This window comes from Siphateles boraxobius, unplaced genomic scaffold (genome assembly GCF_051911475.1).
Source record: "Siphateles boraxobius isolate OS27281-9 unplaced genomic scaffold, OSU_SipBor_1 77, whole genome shotgun sequence".
Taxonomy (NCBI): Eukaryota; Metazoa; Chordata; class Actinopteri; order Cypriniformes; family Leuciscidae; genus Siphateles; species Siphateles boraxobius.
Genome location: NW_027509205.1, coordinates 11,814,244 through 11,838,484, shown reverse-complemented (window position 1 = coordinate 11,838,484; position 24,241 = coordinate 11,814,244). Strand labels below are relative to the sequence as shown.

The 24,241-nt window shown below is 37.9% G+C and overlaps 2 protein-coding genes across 4 annotated transcripts; both read right to left on the bottom strand.

The window, feature by feature from the left end:
- Window positions 1-15,427: 15,427 nt before the first annotated feature.
- Window positions 15,428-16,950, bottom strand: sst6.1 (somatostatin family member 6.1). Of its 2 annotated transcripts, none has more exons than XM_077218165.1 (3): window positions 16,826-16,950; window positions 16,159-16,427; window positions 15,428-15,941 (listed from the first exon to the last, which is right to left on the bottom strand). In XM_077218165.1, exons 2-3 carry the CDS (start codon window positions 16,258-16,260, stop codon window positions 15,708-15,710), a joined length of 336 nt encoding a protein of 111 aa, XP_077074280.1. In that variant the 5' UTR covers window positions 16,261-16,427; window positions 16,826-16,950; the 3' UTR covers window positions 15,428-15,707. The 2 variants fall into 2 exon arrangements, with proteins under 2 accessions (XP_077074280.1, XP_077074279.1); XM_077218164.1 differs by having other exon boundaries at window positions 16,159-16,430; window positions 16,826-16,923.
- A 2,718-nt stretch (window positions 16,951-19,668) lies between these two features.
- srm (spermidine synthase) lies at window positions 19,669-24,177 on the bottom strand. 2 transcript variants are annotated; one of them, XM_077218954.1, is made up of 8 exons: window positions 23,877-24,177; window positions 22,988-23,108; window positions 22,776-22,868; window positions 21,999-22,152; window positions 21,794-21,877; window positions 21,553-21,698; window positions 20,859-20,981; window positions 19,669-20,773 (listed from the first exon to the last, which is right to left on the bottom strand). In XM_077218954.1, the coding sequence occupies exons 1-8, from the start codon at window positions 24,005-24,007 to the stop codon at window positions 20,756-20,758; spliced, it is 870 nt and encodes a 289-aa protein (XP_077075069.1). In that variant the 5' UTR covers window positions 24,008-24,177; the 3' UTR covers window positions 19,669-20,755. The 2 variants fall into 2 exon arrangements, with proteins under 2 accessions (XP_077075069.1, XP_077075068.1); XM_077218953.1 differs by having other exon boundaries at window positions 21,957-22,152; window positions 23,877-24,125.
- Between the last annotated feature and the right edge of the window lie 64 nt (window positions 24,178-24,241).

Genomic DNA, 24,241 nt, shown 5'->3' with positions numbered 1-24,241 from the left:
CGTCACTGGGGTTAATACCATTTTTGAGTGTTCTCCTACCATCCTAGGAAAAAAAAGATCGCTCCACAGATGTAGATATAGATTTTGCTTCGTTTCGCTTGGACATTTAACGGCGTACACATACACGCGGAATCACTCGGACATTTAATGGCGTAGACATACACGCAAAAGATTTCGGCGTGGACATACACGCGGATAGCTCAAAATGCGTATAGATAACACGCCACTTGACTTGAAAGTGGCGTGTATGTTTACGCAAAGTCATGATGTCATGTTGACGTCACAAATGAGCCTTAAATTACAGTGGCCGAGAGAGCTCAATTCGCTGTAACTGAAGAAACATCTAAATAGAAAAACACCCGCAAATTAAGAAAACATCTTCATTAGTTTCACAACACATGTGTGCTCCAAAAACTCACAACACAACCAAATACAGAAATGCGCTTCAAATAGCAGAGACCACAACGGAAATGTTTCCAGGGGACCCGAATAAGTGACGAACCCGGCTGGGACATGCTTATTGCTTGTGCGCATCCCTATGCCCTACTCCCATCGAAGGGCAGAGCCCTTGAAGTGGGGACTTTGGAGTGAGCATGGCACACATTATGTAGCCGTTTGGAACGCACTTGGTGAAGGGAGCAACGAAAGACAACGTCATTTCCTCATTAATTTCACCTGGGATTTTCCCATGACAACGCAGCATAGTGTCCATATGCTTAATAGCTGTTCTTACGACAGACATGTCTTATTATTGCTTTATACGTCATACATTTCTTATTATTCTTATTATTGTTTTTAAAATATGCGTTATATATCTGTTTGTGAGTGTCTCAACTTTAAAACTTGCCGTCTCATCTTTGGACTCTGCATTACCTAACATTTCTTATGTAACTTATTTAAACATAACATGCCAAATAACAAATAACATAACATGCCAAATAACAAATATGTCTTTATTTTTCAGCTCATTGTTTACTCGTCTTTTCTCATTTGTATCTGATGACTTTGAACATATACATTTTGTATATGTATACAATATATATCATATTGTATACAAAGTGTTATGTCATAAACATTTCATCTCTGTATGTTTTGTTAAAAAAAAGAAGTAGACTTTGAGCTATAAGCATGTCCCACTTGGGTTCGTCACTTATTGGGGTCCCCTGGAAACATTTTCATTGTGGTCTGTGCTATTTGCAGCACGTTTCTGTATTTGGTTGTGTTGTGAACTTTTGCAGTGTGTTTCTGTATTTGGTTATGTTGTAAACTTTTGCAGTGCGTTTCTGTATTTGGTTGTGTTGTGAACTTTTGCAGTGTGTTTCTGTATTTGGTTGTGTTGTGAACTTTTGCAGTGCGTTTCTGTATTTGGTTGTGTTGTGAACTTTTGCAGTGTGTTTCTGTATTTGGTTGTGTTGTGAACTTTTGCAGTGTGTTTCTGTATTTGGTTGTGTTGTGAACTTTTGCAGTGCGTTTCTGTATTTGGTTGTGTTGTGAACTTTTGCAGTGTGTTTCTGTATTTGGTTGTGTTGTGAACTTTTGCAGTGTGTTTCTGTATTTGGTTGTGTTGTGAACTTTTGCAGTGCGTTTCTGTATTTGGTTGTGTTGTGAACTTTTGCAGTGTGTTTCTGTATTTGGTTGTGTTGTGAACTTTTGCAGTGTGTTTCTGTATTTGGTTGTGTTGTGAACTTTTGCAGTGTGTTTCTGTATTTGGTTGTGTTGTGAACTTTTGCAGTGCGTTTCTGTATTTGGTTGTGTTGTGAACTTTTGCAGTGTGTTTCTGTATTTGGTTGTGTTGTGAACTTTTGCACCGTGTTCCTGGATTTGGTCGTGTTGTGAGTTTTTGGAGCACACGTGTGTTGTAAAACTGATGAAGATATTTTCTTAATTTGGGGGTGTTTTTCTATTTGGATGTGTTTTCTTCAGTTGCAGCGCGTTGAGCTCTCTCGGCCACCGTATTAAATGGCTTGTTAATGTTAAAATGCCTAAACATGCTTTTGTTTGTTTGAGTATCCTTATTTGGAGATTATTTTCTGTTGGGTGACGCTTTTGACCAAAAAGAAAGGCTTGTTCTCGAATGGAAATTCACCCGCAGATGCGAAACTGTTTGCATTACGCCGCAAAACAGCTACCAAATATACGGGCCAGAACATTTGTCGCAAGATGTGTAGTCGGATTCCCGAACGAATCGTTTGCATCAGTGCTTCTTAGTGAATTGTGGTAGAAATTCCCCTATGCACCTGATTTATGTTAATCCAGGGCTGCGTTCAGCCCTGACAAAAAGTTGCAAAACATTTTTTAAACGGAAACGGTGGTGTGTTTAACGCCCTGTTCTGATGACGCAAGAGTTGCAACTATGGCAGTTGAGAAGGCATTCTTTGTGCTCTTTATGAAGAATTTTCGGAACCTGATGAAATCGGTATAAATACATGTTTAATACTGCAAAATACACTCGATGTTACAGTCAATGCCCATCCAGAATAAAAGAGAACATCCCAATGGAGTGAAGGGATTTGTGGAAACTGTGGTTCCTAATTATTGTGATTCAACATTTGCCTCGCATTTCCGGATGAAATGACAAACATGTCTTCTAATATCTTCAGTTGTTGCGTATACCGAGCTGCAGCAGACACATTAGTAAACGACTTTAATTGGACCCATTGTGCGAGCCGTCTCTTTAATACCGCGTGATTTATATATACATGTTGCTGGTTTAAGTACATGTTGCAGCTGATTGGGCAGACATTTTTTACACACACACCAAACAAGAGAAAACATATCTCAAACCCCATTGCACACCGTTTCCAGGAAACATGTCATACAACCTGGAAATCGTAGCAAAACGTAGCGCATCGGTTTGAGCTTGAAAGTGCCCTAGGTGTCTCCCACGACACCCTACGATTGGCACCTCGAATCCAAAATTGTCTTCAGATGACCTCCACTCTGACTGGTAACCCCTCACGCCTAAGAACCACTCTGACTGCATCAGTTCAACCTAGATGCCTAAGCTAGAAATAATAGTATTCTAACACAAAATAAGTGTTCAGTTCGCACAAAATAAGATGCTCTGCACCCCTGGACGCCTAAGAGTATGAACACTGTCACTTGGGAATAAGGTCTCTAGTGTTCTGCAGCAGTATGCAGACAGACTCCAAACAATGCCTTTAAAATGCTTTAATCATAAAGAATCTCACTCGCAAAGAGAATACTCAGTTTATATAGAATACATGGAAAAGGTAACGACTCATTACATCATTTTTCTCTAATATGATTGGTTCTTCATATATGCAATTCAGCAACAATTTAATTTGTGGTTAATAAAAATTTCCTTCACAGAATCAATATACATACAGCAAAGTAATGTATTCCAATTTCTAAACAAATTATCAGGCAGTTAAGGAATCAACAACATACAGCACAACTAGTGTAGTCCGATTCCCGAACCAATGAATCTTTGGCAGTTCTTTTTAAGTAATCGAAATCATGCAGTGCAACCATTTTAGTCTGATTACCAAATGATTGAATCTTATGAGGTTGTTATTTTTAAAGAATTGAAAACATACAGCTCAACCAGTGTAGTCTGAATCCTGAACGAATGAATCGTATGAGGTGTTTTTCTTAAAGAATCAAAGACATACCGAAAAAGCAGTGTGATCCAATTCCAAAGCCAATCTTATGAAAACTGTCTGCATCCCAATTTGCCTACTTTTCACACCCAAAAAGTATGTAGCCTACTGCCTATGTGGGGAAAAAAGATACTTTTGAGTGTGTAGCAGAAGAGGTGACAAGCGTTGGGACATACCACACCATAAAAGTGTGTTCTGTCGCATAGAATTACACCAAGCCTTGCATATTCAAGCTACAAATGCCTGCACCCGCTCCTATGTTAAAAATAAGGTTTATAGTCAGGGCCAGAAGCCATTTACGGTACCTCAAAATATCTGTGAAACACTTTGTAAATATACATTCAAAAAAATTTAATTTATTTCTGATATTTGTTCTACTGAAATCTGAAATGATATAAGTAAATGCTATAAAAATGCATGTATTTGTTTTACTCCTCATCTGTTCCTATCTTTTTGATACCACCTGACAAAGGTGTTTTTTTAGAATTCAGACAATTGGATTTATTGAAGTTTGATGCAACTTTAGGGCTATAAATTCAACTCCATTGTACCTGTGTCGTCTTGAAATGCACAATATTGAGCGTGCTTAATGCATTTTTGGTGTGTTTTCTGTGTCTGATTATAACTGGGTTTCCTGTTGTTTGTAGTCAGGGTAGATATTATTCAATAGTCTGTGGTTAAACTAATGTCAAGTTGAATTCTACCCTAAAGCTGTGATTTCTGCACCTGAGCACATTGCCACCTCACTCTCCGTCATTGGTGCAGAGCTGCGTGTCAGAGCCACTGATTTGGCAAACGGCCACAGGCCCGCAGGAGAACGGAAATGGCCATATGGGGACTTAAATCTGTGAAAGATGCATCAAGGACTAAATTGAAAGAGTAATGGCAATCCGACATCGGGGCGAACCTCAATGCAGGGGGATTCAGCCTCGATTTATCACAAGTAATTTCCCTATCATTAGCTGTACTGTTTAAAAGGCCATACAGCTGCAGCTGGAGACTCATGGTTGTTTTCATTTGGCCTCACATCAAAGTTTCCCCCTTAATCTTTCTTTCTTAATTCATCACCTTAACCTCAAGATCACTCATAATCAATAACACAGTGTCATTTATGTATAGATATCGCAGCAGTGCATCACTTGATTAGCTGTGATTTACATTTGAGGCAATACTGAAGCCCAAAAACATAATAAAGTGTACTTAATGGCGGACTGTGGGGACATGTCAATGAAGACGAATGCTAAATCACAGTCTTTAGCTGTTTACATGTGTCTTGTGATGTATTTGATATGGTAATGTTTTGATTGGACTTAGTAAGTTTTAGTTTATTTAAGTAATAGCCAATTAGTAAGGTTCACAGTTTACTAGGCTTTGGCACATACTATTTACAGTCAAGTTTTAAGAGAAACTGCATTTCCCTGTGTTTATCCATGGCATTTCTGGTTTACGCCACTGATTTATTTTCTAAAACATCCAGAAATCTAATAAGAAAGCTGGAAACAGGCTTACAATTGTATATAAAAGAGACAACTTCATCACAATACAATGCCTTTAGATCTACTTTCTCTCAAAATAAGGTTTTTTTAAGCAAAATAGTTTCATAACTCAGAATTATAAAATTTCATATACAGAAAGAATTTCTGCGCTGCTGACACTTAACTTATGTTGTTGTTTCTCTTACCTTCTCACCGCCAGATTCCCTCATTCATCACCATCATTGACCTTAAAGCTGAAGTGTTTGTTTTGTCAGTGTTAAAATATTTTCTCCTATCCAGGAGTATGAAGACACAATAAACCATTTGAAAAGTTGATTTCCTCTTTAAAAGTGTAAACAATGTTGAGATTTCACAATTGCTTTGTTCATTCCAGCAACGCCAGCACTGTTAATTTTGCCACAGGAACGTTGGCTCAGCCAATGGCGTGAGTTTGAATCGGTTCTGTTGACCAATGGCAGACGACACACTTCAGCTTTAACTCTATAAATCTGGATCCGCTGAAATGGCACGCACTGGACAATAGCTAAACACTAAATATGTTTTTTATTTTTCAATTAAAAATGAAGGTACTGAGTTTTCATTTATTCATTCATTCATGTACATACTGTATATTTATGTATGCATTTATGTATTTTTAGGCATTTTGGGTCAAATAAATGTGATTTATTTTTATATAAACACTTTTTGATTAATTTCTAAATCAGACTGTCTAGATAATATGGAGTTGGCATCAGACTGTCTAGGTAAATTGGAGTTCCATCTATATTTTTGTTGATGAAATGATTTTTTCCCAGTGGTAATTTACATCTCAGTTGATAATAATCAATAACAACCTTGATTTTGGGAGACAGATGTGAATAATGTATTTTTGAGTCCTCTCTGTATCATGGGTGTTGTATCAGTTGCTCATCTGGTGTTTAGACATACAATAGCCTTTTCAGACGTCAAAAACAAACTATCCTCATTCTAATCATGTTGTATAATGAGGGTGCAGTCGTTTTGTCTGTGTCTTGACTGTGATGACTTCATTACAGCAAATAACATGAAATTCTCATTCCTTCTGCAGCAACGAATCTTTTACAGACTCTCTAACCATTTCTTGCTCTGCTCCACAAGTGGCCCGTCTGTGATTGAGATATTTAAAGCCCACGTCTCACAGGTCAATTCTGCGCTTAAACAAGACGGTCAATATTGCGTTTAGTGGCCTTCCCTCTTTCCACAGTCCATTCTCGGTAATTATAGCACAGAGTCAGGATATGACAGAGTCATTGCACAGCTAATGAGCTGCTGCTACAACAACCACTCTGCTTGTTAGCAGACTATCTGTGATACTGACTTACACAAGCGCAATGTCAAAGGAGAGCTTTTAGGAAACGCTGCTTTACTTTCATTTCCCTTAATGCTGAGGCCAGCATGAATCTGGATCTGTTCCCCTGATAAACACACTTAGTCAAAGAGTAATTATGCTAATTTTGGAGCAGCAAACAGCATGGCTTGCAATAACATGTCGACACATTTGTTGTTTTCAAATTATGATCAAAATAATTATCAAAATGTTGATTCCTCTCAAAGACAATACCACGGTGATTTAGTGCGCACTGCACCGCTGAACAGCAAATGTTCAGATGATGGGGTAATTATCAAGCTCCGTGATTCAGTTTACTTTGATTTCACAAAGAGAAGCAATTTAAATAGAGATTTTTGTAAGTATTATTGTGGTTTCAAATATAATGAAGTTCCTTGTGCGGTGCACCAGACAGGTTTACTACACTGACGACAACAGCAATCATTTTAAACTTTGCTAAGAAATCTAAAATTCAAAGATATCCTTCACACCTTGTCTTAATAACATTTTAGTTGAATGGGACACAATTAATTAAATACTAGTGTGAATGCAAAATGATTGATTGTGACTGTATTGTGAAGCTAATTGTGAACCGCTTTGAATTAAATTAGGATAAAGAAAATTAAACCGCACCACTGAAAAATCATAAAATTCAATAAAAAATAACAACATTGATTGCGAGAAATTAAATGTTTGGAAACAAAGATGTGGTTAGTTACTAAATTATGATGTTTCCATTAAGCGCAACTTAATCTCTTTTCGGATCTACCTAAAAATATCTGATATAAAACGCATGTTAATCCCAGGTGTAAAGGGGGCCAAACTGTTGCCAGTGCTCTACAGAATAGAAACTGTGGACAGCTTCTACTGAAACTACCACAGCTGGGATCATTTTATCTTGTATTCTCAGCACTGAGTTTAAATGGCATTAGAAACGTCAGGATTGTGTCCTCTGTCCCCTTATAAGCCCCTTACGAGGACTCTGTCCCTCCTCCTGAACTGGTCCCCTCTGTGATAGGCAGGGTCTCTATGGTTACAGGCATCCTGCATCCCTTCTTCATGTCTGTGACATCTAATTTTCTCAGCTCTCGCTGCAGTGTAGGGTGCGCTAAGAGGGATAATGATATGCTTTTAGCCAGTGCTGACTAGCAATGCAGTCACCGCACACAAACACATCAGCCGTCATTAGTAGTGGTTAAGCACGAAATCTAAAACTTAAAGTCTTCTATGCAGCCTATTCTGTCCTCCTCCAACTCAACATGACCTTTGAGATATTGACACGGGTTTGATTCTGTGGCTTGTTTCGTTATTTGTGTCTATGAGAAGGCAATACATTTTTTACTCCCTTCAGTCCTTTAATCTGATGGAATAATACAGGCTGTGTATGAAAATGCAAGGCAAACTTCTGATACCACAGTATTTGATGCTGAACTCTAAGATTGCATTAAAAAAATAAAAAATAAAAGATGTTCAAAAATAGTCTAAACAGATGTGCTTTTTTCTTGATATATTTAAAGGAATGGTTCACCAAATAGTATGAGTATTCTGTTATTATTTTGAGGAAAACACTGTAAATTCCAAGGTACAAAACTATCAAGCAACAAGTATGACTGAATGCAAAATTGCACCGGTTTTGTATGTATTTATGAAACTAATTACTAATTCATGCTTGAACTAGACGTGCCAACAACTTCCCACTCGCTCTGTTTTTTTCTCATCGGAGAAGCAGAGAGTATGTGCTGGAACAATAACACATAGTTCAACATGAGCAAATATGTCCTGACCTGAGGGCACCTGCAGAGCCAACTACAGCACAATGAAAGGTAAATAACTCTATGAACAATGACTTGAAATAATTCATAAAAATATATTTATTGATTTTTTTGATCACCAGTGGCAATATTTCCCTCTCCACAAATGGCATTCAAGTTCCTACGTGTTCTTCCTTCTCAAATGTCTTAGTTACTCACCCATGGTATATGTATGTCTGTTCAGTATCCTACTTGCAAATGTCACCACAGAACCAAATCAAGATTTATTGATGATGATAGAAAACATTGCCGGTGGCAATAAAAGCAAACACACAGACAACGCAGAACTAATGAAGTGAGAGCAGTCCCAGTTGCCCCCTGACCATGTGACAAAGATCTAACATGGAGTGCAATGCCATTTACGTAGCACTGAAACATTACTCACCACTCGCCTGCGGATAAAAGAAAGTCTATCAAGAGAAAAGAAACAAGACATTTGGATTAGGCCTTAGTCTGGTTGTCTCAGTCAAACCATATTAGATTTGCTGGATAAACATGGCAAAACAAACTGCCAATCATAAAAAAAAAAATATATTTGTCTGTCGTTTGAATGCCCGTTGCTATCATTATACATCTAAACAGTGTTGAGAGTGTGAGCATCATAATAAATAAGCAGCCTGTGTCATGGCCTTTCAAACAATCGCTTATAGGGTAAGGTTTCAAAAATGAAATTTAAATAATTCTACTCTTCTTTGAGAGTTTTTGTTTCCTGAGGCAGACTCAACATTTGGCATTTGCTCATTTCATAGACATAATTTAACCGTGATATATAATAATGTCTAAATTAAAAATAAATATGGAGGTGGCATTATGAATGTGGATAGCTGTTCAATAGGCGTTATGCCCAGCTTCACTACTTCCTGAACTTCAGCCAGCCATTATTGGACAAACTGATTAATCCAGGTGTGCCTGATTATTGTTATTGAGGCCAGGTACACCTGGATTAATCAGTTTGTCCAATAATGGCAGACAGGAAACAAAGGAGCTGGCTGAAGTTCAGGAAGTAGTGCAGCTGGGCATAAAGCCAATTATTGATTAAAGGGTAACTAAACACTAAAACAACTTTTTTTAGTTAATGATCTGTAAGAATGGAGCTTCATAAATGCTGTTCATTGATTCTAGTAAATTTTTTTACATTTGGGTTTAAAGCGTTTTAATTCTAGAATATATGGTTTAAAAAGATCTGTGTGCTGCCCTCTTCAGGTTGAACGGTGGCTACTGCAGTTGAATTTTCCTATTGGATGTTTGCGGTGGTTCGTGACGTAGCGGTTGCCGGTGACGTAGGCAGGTTCCATACAAAGAGATGCGTCTCAGGTGCACGCCCCCCTCCGCTGGGCTCTGCCCACTTTTCCAGCATTTTTCAAATATTGCCAGTGGGTGGAGTCAGGCTCTGACAAGGGGTTTAGTTACCCATTAACAAGAACATCCCTGTTGGTCAACTGGTAGTGCATGGTGCTGGATTGATTCAATCCACAAGGGAACACATATAACCTACTGATAAATGTGTATCATGTCTATACAGAGTTTCTTTGAATAAGTGAGCCTATGTGTTAAACAGCTTTTTTTTTTTTTTATCAGCATTTTTGTTTTCTTTTTTTCAGTTATCTAAATATCCCTTATCCAAGACAGCAGGGATGTGACCAAAGCCGTATACCTTATTCGGAAAGGCATAATGGCTTCAAAATGAATAACGAATTCTATCAAATGATAGGAAAAATATTCGGCAGAACCATTCACTCCTTGTGTTTGCCAGGGGAAAGCATAGCGCTATATAATATATAAACCTCTAAAATCACTAAGCAATAATGAGTGTGTGAGGTGTATGAGTCAGAAATCAGGGCTATGAGAAGAGTGCTATGATATCAACTAAAAAAATCACATCATACACATTTTCTACTATTTGATGTCTATTTAAATGTTTTAAACCTTGTATGATATGATACACAAATGAATGAAAACTTAATGAAATGAGCACAGTGCGATTGCAAATCAAACAGGCCTAGAACAAGCCATTGTGAGTCGGTGTCTGAAGCATGTCAAAACAAGCCAATCTGGATTAGCCAAGATGTGTGGACGTTGTGACATGACATAGTGTGTCATTGAGTTCATAAATAGATGCCTGAAATGCATGTCATTAGCTTCTTTGTCTTCAGAAGCTGCATGTTTGTCTGCAGTGTGTCTGAAAATATTAGTCAGGAGTTTAGTCTGTGAACATGGCAGGGTTGAGAAACTACAGAAAGTGTGTTACTCCGTGCCCTCACTTTATTATAGCAGTTGATTCACACCCCATGTGTGTGTTTGGGTGAGGAGCATGCGAGATCAGTCCTCGAGTGGGCTGACTGTAAGCATTGCGATCACTTCAACACCTGCAAGCTCCGATCCCGTTCTTGAGGGAAGGGGGCCAAGCTCCTGCACCTCATGGCTCGGGTCCCGCTGCTATCAAGGCAGTGTGGTAACTTCGGTCATGGGGTTCACAGGCTGTTTTGGCGAAGGCGGTGTTTGAGATGGACAAAAATGTCTTCGTTCTCATGCTCTTCACTGACTCAGAGGACCCCGTTCTGGATCTTGAAGCTCGCTCAGCGAATCAGAACAAGGGTCTCTTTCTGCGTCTGATCTAGAGGGGTTGGATGTACATAAGCAGGCGGGTGCTCAGGCAGAGCAACTTCCTCAGTCTGGCCAAATAAAAACTGGATTGGCCCGATGAGAGGCAATTGGTCATGCTTGCAAAATTTAATGACCAGTTCCTCACTTCCACATGTGAGTAGCCTCCCTGTCGTCATTTTCAGTTCTGAAGGTTCCCTTTGCGACTGGTCAGCCAGTTGTTTTGCAGGCTTTCTTTTGTCCACCTCATGAGCTTCTTCTTTGCTTTGGTGGTCACAATAGAGGTAATGCAATAACCAATCAATGCATTTTGCATTGAATGTTATTACCCTCTCCTATGAGGCAAGCGGTATGGTTTTGTCTCTAGTGGTCAGGGCTTACTCCACTACGATTATGACATCCTCCAAAGATCTTGCTAGCACTAGAACGGCCATGGCGGTCATTTTGATCGTTTTGAATTTTATATCTGCAATAACTTTGTTGAAAAAATAAATAAAAAACGTGCTGGTATCTGACTTTTCCTAAAAGTGTCTGTATTTTCATTTAAAATGTTTTTCATATAAATTACACATAAGGAAGAAAAAAACAACTGAACATATTTAACTATTTCGGCCATAGACCGTCATGTTGACCGCACTGAATTTAGCGGTGTTCCTTTGTTACATTTCCCGCGGTTGACCTTTGTCTCTCTCACTGTCAATAGAATATCTAAATAAGATACTTTTAGTTGTTATTATCTTGTTCTGGGTTATGTTGACTGGATATGAAAATATACCCTATCTGTTGTGAATATGTTAGGCTACCTTTTCTCTTCTGCGCTCACCGTCTCAGCAGCCGTATGTATGTGTGTAACAGTTCACTAGTTACTCAAGTCTGTGCAAATGATGAGTTAGAAGAAGTGTCCTGAGTATACTGCTTTATTGATCTCTTCGGCATGCATCCACATGACTTTCCATGTTGCAGTGAACATAAATACTCAAGAAAATAAGGAAACATATATCTCTGCTCTATTCAGCGCTGCACATGTGTGTTTTGGACTACACTACCCATAATTCCCTCCCGCTGGAACTACAATTTCACGTCCTTACAACATGAAAGGAACAGCTCCCTATTCCCTGTTTCTCCCACAACATATGCGATAATTACGGTAGGCTACTAATGATATTATTATTATTTATAAATGTATAATTAAACTTGTTTAAATGTACAGTTTGGTGTTGTTTTGTTTTTAAAAGATATCAATAAATGCATTAATCTCTCAATTGGGTATTTATCATTAAAGATATAGAGTTTGGAATCTAGCGGTCAAAACCGTGTTCTGTGCTTATACACAGCCTTTTGGGCAGGCTCTTTCTTAGAGCGTGGTGGCTTTGGTACAGAAGTTCCCATAGCATCAATACGATGACGCAGCATCAAAGTTCACTTCAAAAGGGAACGTCTCAGGTTACATATGTAACCCGGTTCCCTGTGAAGGGAAAGAGACGCTGCGTTGTGTTGCCATGGCCCGGGCCACTGACAGCTTCTTCAGGACAAATTGAATCTGATGACATGCATTTCAGGCGTCTATTTATGGACTCGGTCACATCACGACGTCCATAAAGCTTGGCCAGTCGAGACTGGCTTGTTTTGAAACGTGCTTCAGACACCGGCTTACGCAGAACCGTTCCCCATAGCATCAGCTCATGGCACAGCGTCCCTTCTCAGGGAATCGGGTTGCATACGTAACCTGATGCGTTCACTTCACAGGCAAAATTGGTTCTTTCTCTTCTTTACTTGTGGATAAACCTCACTAAATTTAATTATATGTATGCTTAAAAAACAAGAAAACATGATAAATTACATTTAATTTAGACAGCTCAGTCACATTTTTCTCAAGGGTGTTAGATATTTTATTGGAAAACGGCAAAAATACTGATGAAGAAATTAACTTTTTGCTGTAAATGTAAAACAATCTATACATTTTATGATCTAAAGCGAATGATTTGGTGATTTTGCTTATACAGCTCTTATAAAGACACATTAATGAATCATTATATTGACTGAGACTGTCGTCTTATGGATTTTGAGGGCAGCCTCTCATATCGAGTTTATAAATAGAAAATAACCCAAAACAGTGACCTCAAGTCATCTTATGTGGTTTTGTGCTTACAAAAATATTTAACCTAATTTTATTTTAAATACGGTTGTTGAAGAGTCAATCCTTCCTTTTTTTCAGCTTTTAGTTCATTAATTCTAATTGTTTATTTTCATACAGTATTTTCTAGAAATACAGAAGCGAGTCAATTGTGTATATTTCCTAAAGATAAATATACACACATTACATATGAATTTCAAATTCATGTTCAGGTGGGAGCATGCCTTCAGATCAAAGGCAAAGCAATCAAAATGCTTTGCTTACCAGCAGCAGCTTTGATGTCTCCTCACAATGCTCTGAGGGCACTTGTATGATGGGCAGTTTTTCTTTCGCTTCACACAAATCTTTGTGCAAATAAAACATATCCTAGAGTCATCTATTTGAGTCAGTCACAGTCCATTCATCTGTTGTCTAAAAAAAGGCAGAAAGAACAAAGAGATTGATTATACTGTAATAGAGACTGTGTCATTAGACATTTGACATCTCGTGGAATGGCCAAAATCATATTGCATGATAACATAACACTTTATTCCTCATGTATATTGCTGTTTGTTGTCTCTTCATTCCACATTACTGGGCAAGACCAGCATGTTTATAATTCCTTTATCTAATTAAATTTGGCCCCATCTGACTTTTCAAGCAAATTGAATATGATATATGAATGCCTGAGACTCAAGATATTGCATTATCGTACACCTCTGTATACCTGTATTGTATACCTCTGTTCAATAACAACAATGAACCCTAAGTTATTAAATTATTTTACTATATTTCTTTATCAAATCTAAACCACTGATGGCCCGTTGGAGTGCATAACAATATATTAAGAATTATTCTTGCACACATATCTTATAATAAATAAATTGATGTGCTCTCATAATCTTAACCAAGCAGCAACATTTCTTCTCTTCCCTGATGACGTGTTTATGACAAGGGCGATCTAACGATCCAATCAGTTTCCAGAGGACAAAGTCAAGTCCCGCCCTACATTTTTTCTTGGTAGAGAAACCATTCCACTTGAATATACGTCACAATAGGGAAGAAAAGACTACCGCAACTTCCATTTCATGCCAATTTTAAATAGTTTTTTTTTACTGTGGACAGTAAAAAGTCAGAATAACTCTGTACAGAATTCCTACTGATGTCTATAGAGATTAAGTATCTATCATCCATATTGTGAGAGAAGAGCAAACAGTTTACATTGTCACCATCATCTGGATTCAACCTTTGCTCATATTGAAGAATAGAGGAATATTGAGGTCATTGTGACCCCAGCGCTACAGCATCAAATATCCACTCCAGACATAATCTTCTCTTTTAGTTTATAAAGTGATCTCTTCAGCTGTGTGTAGAGCAGCTGCCAATGTGTCACACACACATTCTATGCTCTTTTTCTCACTCTATGCTTTCAGTTCACTGAGATTTCAAAGCAAAAATAAAGTACTTATGCATATGGTGTTTTCTTTTCTTACTGTAGCAGCATAATATGTTTGCATGTGTTGCAACCATATATCTAGCACTATTTGTCTTAAACACTAATGATTTACAGAACACAATAAGTGACTATATGACATTTTTGTCTTGTATTTTGGACATATTCATGGAAAGGACGGTAGAGAAGTGATAGGAAATCCAGGAGGCACATGAGCTAATCGCTAGGCCATGGCTCCAATGCATTTTCTCTTTTTCACTGTTATGTCATTAATTACACCAACTAGTTGCACATTCAAGAGCAATGACGCATTTATGCAGGTAACTCGGCACTTACTTATGCTGACACAGTTTGAATAACCATGTATGCCTCCACTTGGAGGACTAATAATTAAACTCAGGAGTTAAAAGGAGTTAATGCATGTGTTTACAGCTGGATTGTCAGTCTAACTAGTGTTTAGATCGTTTTCTGTTAAAGCTAGATTGCAGCATTGGCAAATACAAGTGCCATTAAGATGGGACAAAAACTTGATGTATGCACTTGAAGAACAGAAGTGTTGTTCAAAATACAGAAAATGCCTGTATTTTAAGGACCATTTTCCCCTTCACATGCATCTCACCTGCATTTGTTGAACAAAAAGGGCAAACTGAAAGATACATTTTAGTAATGCATTGAATTTACCAGCAAATAATTATTAGACAAGGGTTTAGTGACTTCAAGCACACCCTCTCATCAACTGCAATTACTTATAATTCACTGACAAGGAAAATTACCTATTAATCTGGTGCATTAAGTGTTAAACAACCACGGCTTGTGAAAGTGCCATTCAGACGAGCATGTAACAAATAGACTTTACGTGATTTCTTCTTTTGGGAAAACATTTATAGGACTATTAGATAATCTGTAATACATCTGGCTCCATGATCAATTACATTTATTTATCAGTCAGTAAACATACTGTAATTTGATGCTTTTCTCAATGTTGACCACAGTAAATGAGACATCTTTTATAAAAAAGAAACTATCTTAACCATGCTTTATTCTTTTTTTTAATGCTGAAAAACAACAAAGGTCCATAAATAGCTTAATCGATCAATAAATAAATAAATAAATATAATCATCAATGTCTTTAACAAACAGACTGTGTCAGAGTAAGTCCACAGAGATCTTTCTTCAGACACTGGAGATGGTATGTACAGTGGAGTTCTACACAGTTCATGTCAGGTATCAGGGAGGATCGCGGGATCGTTGCAGGACTGGCGCCGTTAACACGATGTGAAGGTCTTCCAGAAGAAGTTTTTGCAGGGGGCTTTGCGGTCGCGCTGTGGCAGCTGTGATAACCGGTTGTAGACGGCCCGTTCTTCCAGACGGGACTCCAGGGGCTCCTCCACATCCATGGGGACCGGTGCTATCTCGCCAGCCAGCACGCTGTTGTCTACTCCATCCAACAGCCCAGAGATCAGCTTCAGGATCAGCTCCTTACGCTCTTTACTCAGCTCCTGATAGGAAAGAAACTCGACTTGAATTAGAATGCAAGATTTTTAAAGGATATCAGCTATTCACAATAATATGGCTACTGAAATGACCCCAGAATGGTCTGTCAATTGGATGGCAAACATCAAGATGTGTCTAAAATACGTGCATCTGCTTGGTGAATCCATAAAAGCTACAACTGGAAACAATGAAAAACATAGAAAGCTCATTGCAGCCACTCACCCTACTTTGTGCCAGGTTCCTCTCCTCCACTGGAAGCAAAGCTGCTGCTCTGACGCTATACAGCACCAGCAAAAGAGACACAAGGCTGGCCAAAAGCTGCATGCTGACAAAATAGTTGAAGTTAAAGTGCGTAGAAAGGTCAGTCAGAGAAGCGAAGCAGGGAACTTCGAAGTCCTTGTAGCTCCTAGTGCAGAGTAAAGCTGGAGAGATCTTGGTCTTTGAGAGCTTCAGGTGGCAGGGTCCTTATATATACCTCTCGTTCCAGTCCCCTACTGACGCAGCGGTTGGAGGACGGAGGGGAGAGGGTGGGGGAGTGGGAGGATTAGGAACTAACAAAAGCTTTGAGTAGTTTAACCCCCCAACAAACCAGACGTTGTGCCGGTGGGGAGGACTGCGCCACCATGCTCACGTCATAGCTCTAAAAATGGTCCTGATTTCAGTTAAAGCGGATGCGAGGAGAAAAAACACTGATGACGACGGATCTACCGATAACGTGAAGTGATTCTGAAAAGTTCTTTCATTGTTTATGCTAATTATCTATGAGGTGCGAAATGGCAGGGAGGCAGCGTATCATGTTTTAGAAAGTACTCGGTTAGACGTACGCTGTAATTACGTGATGTTCTCACTTAGCTGCATTGTGATATCAATACAAGGAAATCAAACTAACCCATTTTGCTGTGTACAGTCAGTGGCAGTATGCTCTCGTTCCAGCGTGTAATTGAGCACAACTCCTCCCTCCTTCTCCTTCAGATTGCCATTGAACCGTCTGCCACCTGGAACAGCTGAGAAAACTGTCTTCGGGAAAAGAAGATGCTTTTGATCGGCAGATGAAAAGGGGCTGAATAACAAGAATTAAGTATTTTATGGAAACGTAACCGCAGATCTTCCCATGTAAGAATATAAAGTGAGACAAACATTAGCTCGAAAAGCAAAAGAGATTATGGCTCAATAGTCAATACTACAGCAGTAAATCTCATGACAAAAGCTAATAATGTAAAGAAAAGTTAATTGCATGGAAACCGGTCTCTTAAGGTATAGCTTTTTTTCAGTATAAACAAAGCCCATTAATACAGAATAATAACAATTTTCTTCTCTTTAAAAAAGCAACGAGGCTCTTACAAGATAAGTGATTACAATCCATAACATGAAAATACTCACTATGTCAATGGTATAGCTACTAGACATAATCTGTATGTTATCATAATTTCAGAGTGTTAAAATCACTTACTGAACATTTTTGTGTAAAGTTATCCAATTTTATTTACAACTTTATTGCCATGATAACATAACCATAATGACTATAAAATTGTGAGAACTCAAACTATAGAGCTCAAACAAACAATACATTAGTTTTAACAGGGGAATTGTGCTTTTATGAAATTATAAGATTCACATTTTTGCTTTTAAAAAAATCCATGAATTGGCCCAATACACTTTTATTATGTGCCTCACTGTAACAAGGGAGCAATTGAAATACATTTTCTTGCTACTCAGCATTAAGCTGCAAATTCTGTCGATTGTAAGTTGTATTGAACCTGGAACATTCCTCTAAGTTGAACCGTATAACATGAACATAGCAGGCATTGCATTTGAATATTAAAGTCGGCATGAAATGGAAATAGTGATAATCTTTTCTTCGCTATTGCGATGCATATCCGAGCTTCTCGAACATGAAAAAAATGTAGGGCAGGACTTTGATTTTGTCCATCGGTAATTGAATTTTTTTTCTTTCCTTTTTTGTTGTTTTTCTAATTGTTGCTCATCATGTGAGTGACAGGTTCCTGGAGCGATTATTGTCCCGCCCTCACGCTGGTGAACACGTCATTATAGAAGAGATAAGAAGATGTTGTTGCAAAGGGGTGGCGAGAACTAATGTTTTGGATTACATTGTCGCATGAATTGAAACAAATAAAATAATAATAATAATAATAACGTGTGAAATAAGTAATTAGGTCAATTGCAATTTTTCATATATTTGTCCAAATTTAATTTTCAGTTCATGGTGACTTTTTTTTACGCAGATTGATAGTGCTATACCAAAAGTGCTGTGCAGCATGCCTACGCAACGCCAGTCAATGTGTATTCACATTGTCTTCTGTAATTAAACCAGAATGAGAAATGGTAGCCTAGTTAGGCAGCGAAAATGAAACGCATGCTTTGGTCATTGGCTCCATGGTGTTCACATTCTGGTCAGCTTTCCTGGCACCCACACACCTCTTTGGATATGCATACACACACCCCAACTGAGTACATGTAGCTAGAAGCCCTAATACACGCGCTTTAGCACATTTTTCACAGCAGACAGATTAGGGCAGACTTCAGGGCCCGGGGCTCTGTAGAGATTAACACAGTGTTGAGATGAGCGGGTGCCCCCAGCCAAATTGTGATAAAGTGCGTTTGAAGAATTCATGCCAATTGACAAATGCAAAACACATCTGTTCACTTCCCAACCAACTTCAAACATATCTGGCGTCAGAGTAAAATGCCAATCCACATTCTCATGTTGTCTCAGCAGGAGTTTTGACGACTTCATATCAGGGTTATTCTAGAATTAAACCATTAGAAAAACATTTTCGTTACTTGAAATAAAATAAATATGAACTGAAATAAAAACATTTAAATTTAGGTATAGGCTTTTGCCTATATAGTCAATTAGTTTAACTGGCTACAAAAATAACTTAAACTGGGGGGGGGGGGGGGGGGGGGGGGGATGAATTTATAAACTATATAAAATAAAACTAATAAAAATGACAAAAACACACACAATAAACTTACTAAAACGTTAACTAAAATGAAATGAAAAAAGCAATTAGAAAACCTAATTCACAATATAAAAACAATAATTGTATCTGAAATATACTAAAATAAACTGCTTCGAGGCAAACATAATGCCCACAGACTAGTCCTAATAAATAATAAAATGAATAATCTGCCAAAAACTTTACATTACAATGAACATGATTTGCAATGCCTTTATTCATAAAATAAAAAGTTTAACATAGTTTGTAAAGAGTTTTGCTGTGTTCCGTGTAATAAACACTAATAAACACTTTTTTAAAGTGCACATAGCGATGCATTTTAGTCTTGTGAATAAAATATTGACAAATGATAAAAGCTCAAAACAAACGTGATAAGTCTGGCGAGGCAGTAAAACGTAATAGGCCATCTAAAAACGACAGTCAACTGCGTGAAACAAGACATACTTTTAATCGAGTAAGTTGTACTTACAATATGATGACGCTTTAACTGACGATGGAGCAACATGGTAGTTTTAGGTACAATTTAACATAAAGAGCACAGATAGATCCCACAAATATTTACCTGAAAAGTAACTCCTGATAACCTTCAAAAACATCCTTCATCCATACGATCAAAAAAAAGCAGGATGTTGGCAGGCTGAATTTACTAACAATGACTCCATCTAGTGGTTAGAAAGGCACTTTACAATCACTTGTCCATAGTCAAACAGCTGCATTTAATTGTTTCGCTGAACAGAAAATCAATACCAAATTGTGATTACACCTTTTTATTATTTCAAAACTATTTATGAAATTCGCAAAATTAAATTTACAACATGAAATGGTAAAAGTACAGATAAACCCTTCCACACAGTAAAACTTGACCGAGTACAAAATAGTTTGTCCTATGCAACTAGCCTTAAAAGACACATGATCATCTTCAGCTATCCAACATATACACTCTTCGTTATTTTGTCCTGAAGCACACCTCCATAATTATGCTCAATATTAAGACGTCTCAATGTAGTCCAGAATTTCTAATGTTAAAAGACACCTCAAAATCGTTCCATAGAGTCCATTGACCCTTAAGCATGTTTGCAATACACTATAGCATATCAATCAAAAAGGCTGCATACCAAACATCTATTTGCTCTACACAAATCACATCATGTAATCAGAATTAGTCATGAGAGCCAGAACACATAAGTCAGTCAACCAGAGACCCATAAGTCCACCTTCACAAGCTAAAAATTAAAAAAAACTTTTAGAGTAATAGTTTTAGAAATTGTTACAATACTAAATAGGATTTCCTTTTGTTTGACAATGGTTTAGTTTTGATAAACTGACCCATAATGAAACCTTTTATACTGCATGTTAAGAAAATGTATAATTGTCATTGACCTGTTAAGTCTCTGGTGTATAGAGAAGATATGCAGGTTATTTAAAATACCTGTGTTCTTATTTGAGTGACTAATGCCAAACAAACTCTGGTGGAACATTGTCCTGTTTTTTACGTTACTCAACACGAGTAAGAGAAAGTCCTCGTGTGAAAGTACTGTGCAATCGGTCACAGAACATGCATGACTTTCTGTTTGTATAGTTCTTAAAGCTTTGATGTGGGAAGTGGAATTGTAAAAGTAAAGCAAACAACTCAAAAGACTTGGCAGAAGCACTGATGGAACTGGGCAGAGAAACGGAGAATGTCCCCACAGAAGGCATTTGCACTTGTAGCCATCCGTTGACCAATCAAAATGAAGCTGGAGAGGGATGCGCTGTGGGAGCTACTGCGGCTGTGGTGAGGGTTTGGTTCTGCTTTCACAGAAGGCAGCGTGTTGACAAGATGGCACCCGTGAAACCATTTACGCTTCACTTAGAACCTGTGTGAACAACGGGTCATTTAACTTTCCTTAAGAATGCAGCGTAAAGAGCAAAAGGAATAGAAAACAATGGGCTGCATCTCACCTTTCTGGCAAATTCTGGGAGGATGAATGCAGCGCGGTGGATTTCAGGATTGTAATATTTCAGGCTCATGCTCTCAATCTCATCTCTTGTTAGTTCTCGTATTGGCTCACGGAAATTTGTTTTCTGCAATAAAAAAATGAATTAATTACACTTACTATTATCAAAATTATTATTATATAAAAAGTTTGGGGTCTGTACAAACACTTATGATCACCAAGGTTGCATTTATTTGATCAAAAACAGTAAGAACAGTAATAAAATACAATTAAAGTACAATTTAAAACGGTTCTCAATTATAATTTAAATATATTAATATTTAAAACGTAATTTATTCCTGTGATGGCTGAATTTTCAGCATCATAACTCCAGTGTCACATGATCCTTCAGAAATCATTCTAGTATGATGATTTGCTGCTCATTAAATATTTTTTATTTTCAATGTTTTCAGGATTAAAATAGAAAGTTCAAAAGAACAGCATTTCTTTGAAATGGAAATCTTTAGTATCATTATAAAATGTATTTTTGTAATGTTAATTTTTGGTCCATTTAATGCATCTTTGCTGAAAAAAAAACACAAAAAACTTTTGAATGGTAATGTATAAATAGTAACAATGTGTGTGAAAGTAATAAAGGAATTGTAAAGCTTTTCAAACAAAAGCGGTTATTAAACGCAAATAAAATGGAAAAACCATACCGGATTTTTACTGCAAAGCATGAAGCCGATTTGTCCACTTGGATATGTTGGAATGGTGCAGTATGCATAGTCCACTACAGGAAAGAGGGTCTTACAGAAGGTCCTCATTTCCTTTATTAGCTCCAAATGCAACCACTGACACTCTCCTGTAAAATTCCAGCAGAAAATTACAAACATGCCATACATGCGTCACTAATATTCTTTATTTTGAGCTTTTTTTTAGAGCTACAATTATGTCAACCTTGACAACAAAGAATTCCTCCCTCACAAAGTGCCGTTTTCATGAGCTGATAGTAGGACTCTTTGAACAAGCTTTCAGCCGGACCTGTGACAGGGTAAAATGAGATCAGCCTGAAATGAACACCATGTTTTGTCTGGTAGTTAATGGCTAAATCATTATTTACCAATGCAAAAAAGAAACTTCAATGCCACAGTGGGCTGCATACCGACAGGGTCTGATGAGTCTGTGATGATGATGTCAAAGGCATCCTGATTCTTTTTCATAAATTCAAAGCCATCGCCTACATGCAGAGTAAGTTTGGGGCTGAAGAAGCCTTTTGCCATTCCAGGGAGGTACTTCTTGGATACATTTATTACATCCTGTGAATAAATGGTATCCATGAAATTAATCAGCATTTTAAAGCATTATTTATATTTAGTAATATATATATTTTAAAAAGCTGGAAACTACAACATAGTGCACGGTGCCATACATAAAGATGAAGACAAGATTGACCAAATTTAAATATATAAATTAAAAGTAAACAACAGCCATGAAAGAAAAAAATGAGACTTGAGGTTTTCAACACATAGATGGTAAACTGATGTTAGATTTTTTTTATGCACTAAGGTGGATTTTATTTGATAAAAAATACAGTAAAACAGTAATATTGTGAAATATTACAATTTAAAACCATTTTCTATCTTCAAAGGTAATTTATTCCTGTGATGGCAAAGCTGAATTTGAATTTCCAGCATCATAACTCCAGTCTTCAGTGTCACATGATCCTTCAGAAATCATATACTGATTTGAATTTCCTATTATCATCATCAATGCTGAAAACAGATGCTTAAATGTTGTTGTGGGAACCATGATGCATTTTTTCAGGATTCTTTGATGAATAGAAAAGGTATCTTTAATGAAGAGAAAAAAATATTTTGTAACATTTTACAATTTCTTTACTGTCACTTTTTAGACGTTCAAGACATAACTTGATACAAACCTCATCAATCTCACACTGAACAACAGACTCCACCAGCGGATGCTTGACAACCTCCCTCAGGACGCCCCCGTCTCCTCCACCAATGATGAGAACCTGACGACAGGAAGGAGGAAAACAACTAAACCAAATACTGTAGCAAGAAACTAAACATCCAACCAGTTTCAGTTCTTCCAAATCACATTTATATGAAGCACCAAAATGAAAGCACGCACCTTCCTTGGGCAAGGGTGGCAGCAGAGAGGTAGATTGGCTATCATTTCTTGATAAGAAAATTCATCTCGTTCTGTGCATTGGATGACTCCATCCAAAACCAGCACATTTCCATATGTCTTACTGTATAAAGAGAAGCAATGATGTAATCATTCAAGATAATCTTAATACATTAAGCAATGAAAAGGTATAGCAAACAGATGGAAAGAAGCACAGCAGATCCATTCAATGCATTCTACTTAGCACTGCAACCAAGCATGTGACATTTGAGATGACAGCTCTGGCCTCTCATCACACATCCTGTATAGGGCAACACATTGCATCTGCAAATTTCATTGATTTTCAGGGCAGAAACAATAACATCAATCTTATATCTGCATTTTTAACAGCATGAATGACTCGAGTTACAGTTTACTGCCTCGAGCCAGTGAGTAGATCACCAGTACAGCAGGAATAAGTGTTTAAACAGCAGAGAAAGGACATGGACATGATGTTCTCTTTAATGTGTGCATGTACCACACTATTAAAGGTAATTATTATTGTCACAGTTATGTCTATTTTTAAACGCTCTGACATATCATAATTGTTGCAATGTAAAGGTTTACGTAAAATACACGTTGAGAGTACAAAACTAATGCGGTCTCATAGTGTGAACTCTCTCTGCCACGCCAGACCTACACCAGGCTATGCAATTAGCCGGCTAAGTTAGCCGCAGCACCCACACAGCAAGACACCCATAAGCCAACGTGGTGTTTTGACACCTCCGAGAAAATTGATGAAATTACAGCGCCCTCTGCAAAAGCTGTGACCAATAGCTTCACGTATGCGCTGACAGAAAACACAGGGAGTTAGCAACCATGCTAAATTGAGCCTCTTTGCACAAGGACTCACCTTTTAAAAACCATCACGTCCTGGAAATTGGATTTTTTATGATGCAACACTTCCTCCACTTGAAGACTCATCGCTTGGCCTGGCCATAATGTGCATGTTTCGGTAAACCACCCGTCTTTGATGCTGTCCATTGCCGGGGGGCTTAAATCTGAGCAGCGGTGGGTTTAATCTGATCAAACCAGTCCACTGCAAGGAGTTACTGGAGATCTTGAACGCCGACTGACACGTTGGGCGTTCTCTGCAGGGCAACCGAACATAAGAAATAAGAGGCGACCAATGTGAGCTAGCTGACGTCATAAACAGTTATGAGGGCGGGGCATGTTTGTGCAAGCAAGCATGGTTGGGTTTGTGCAAGCATGGTTGGA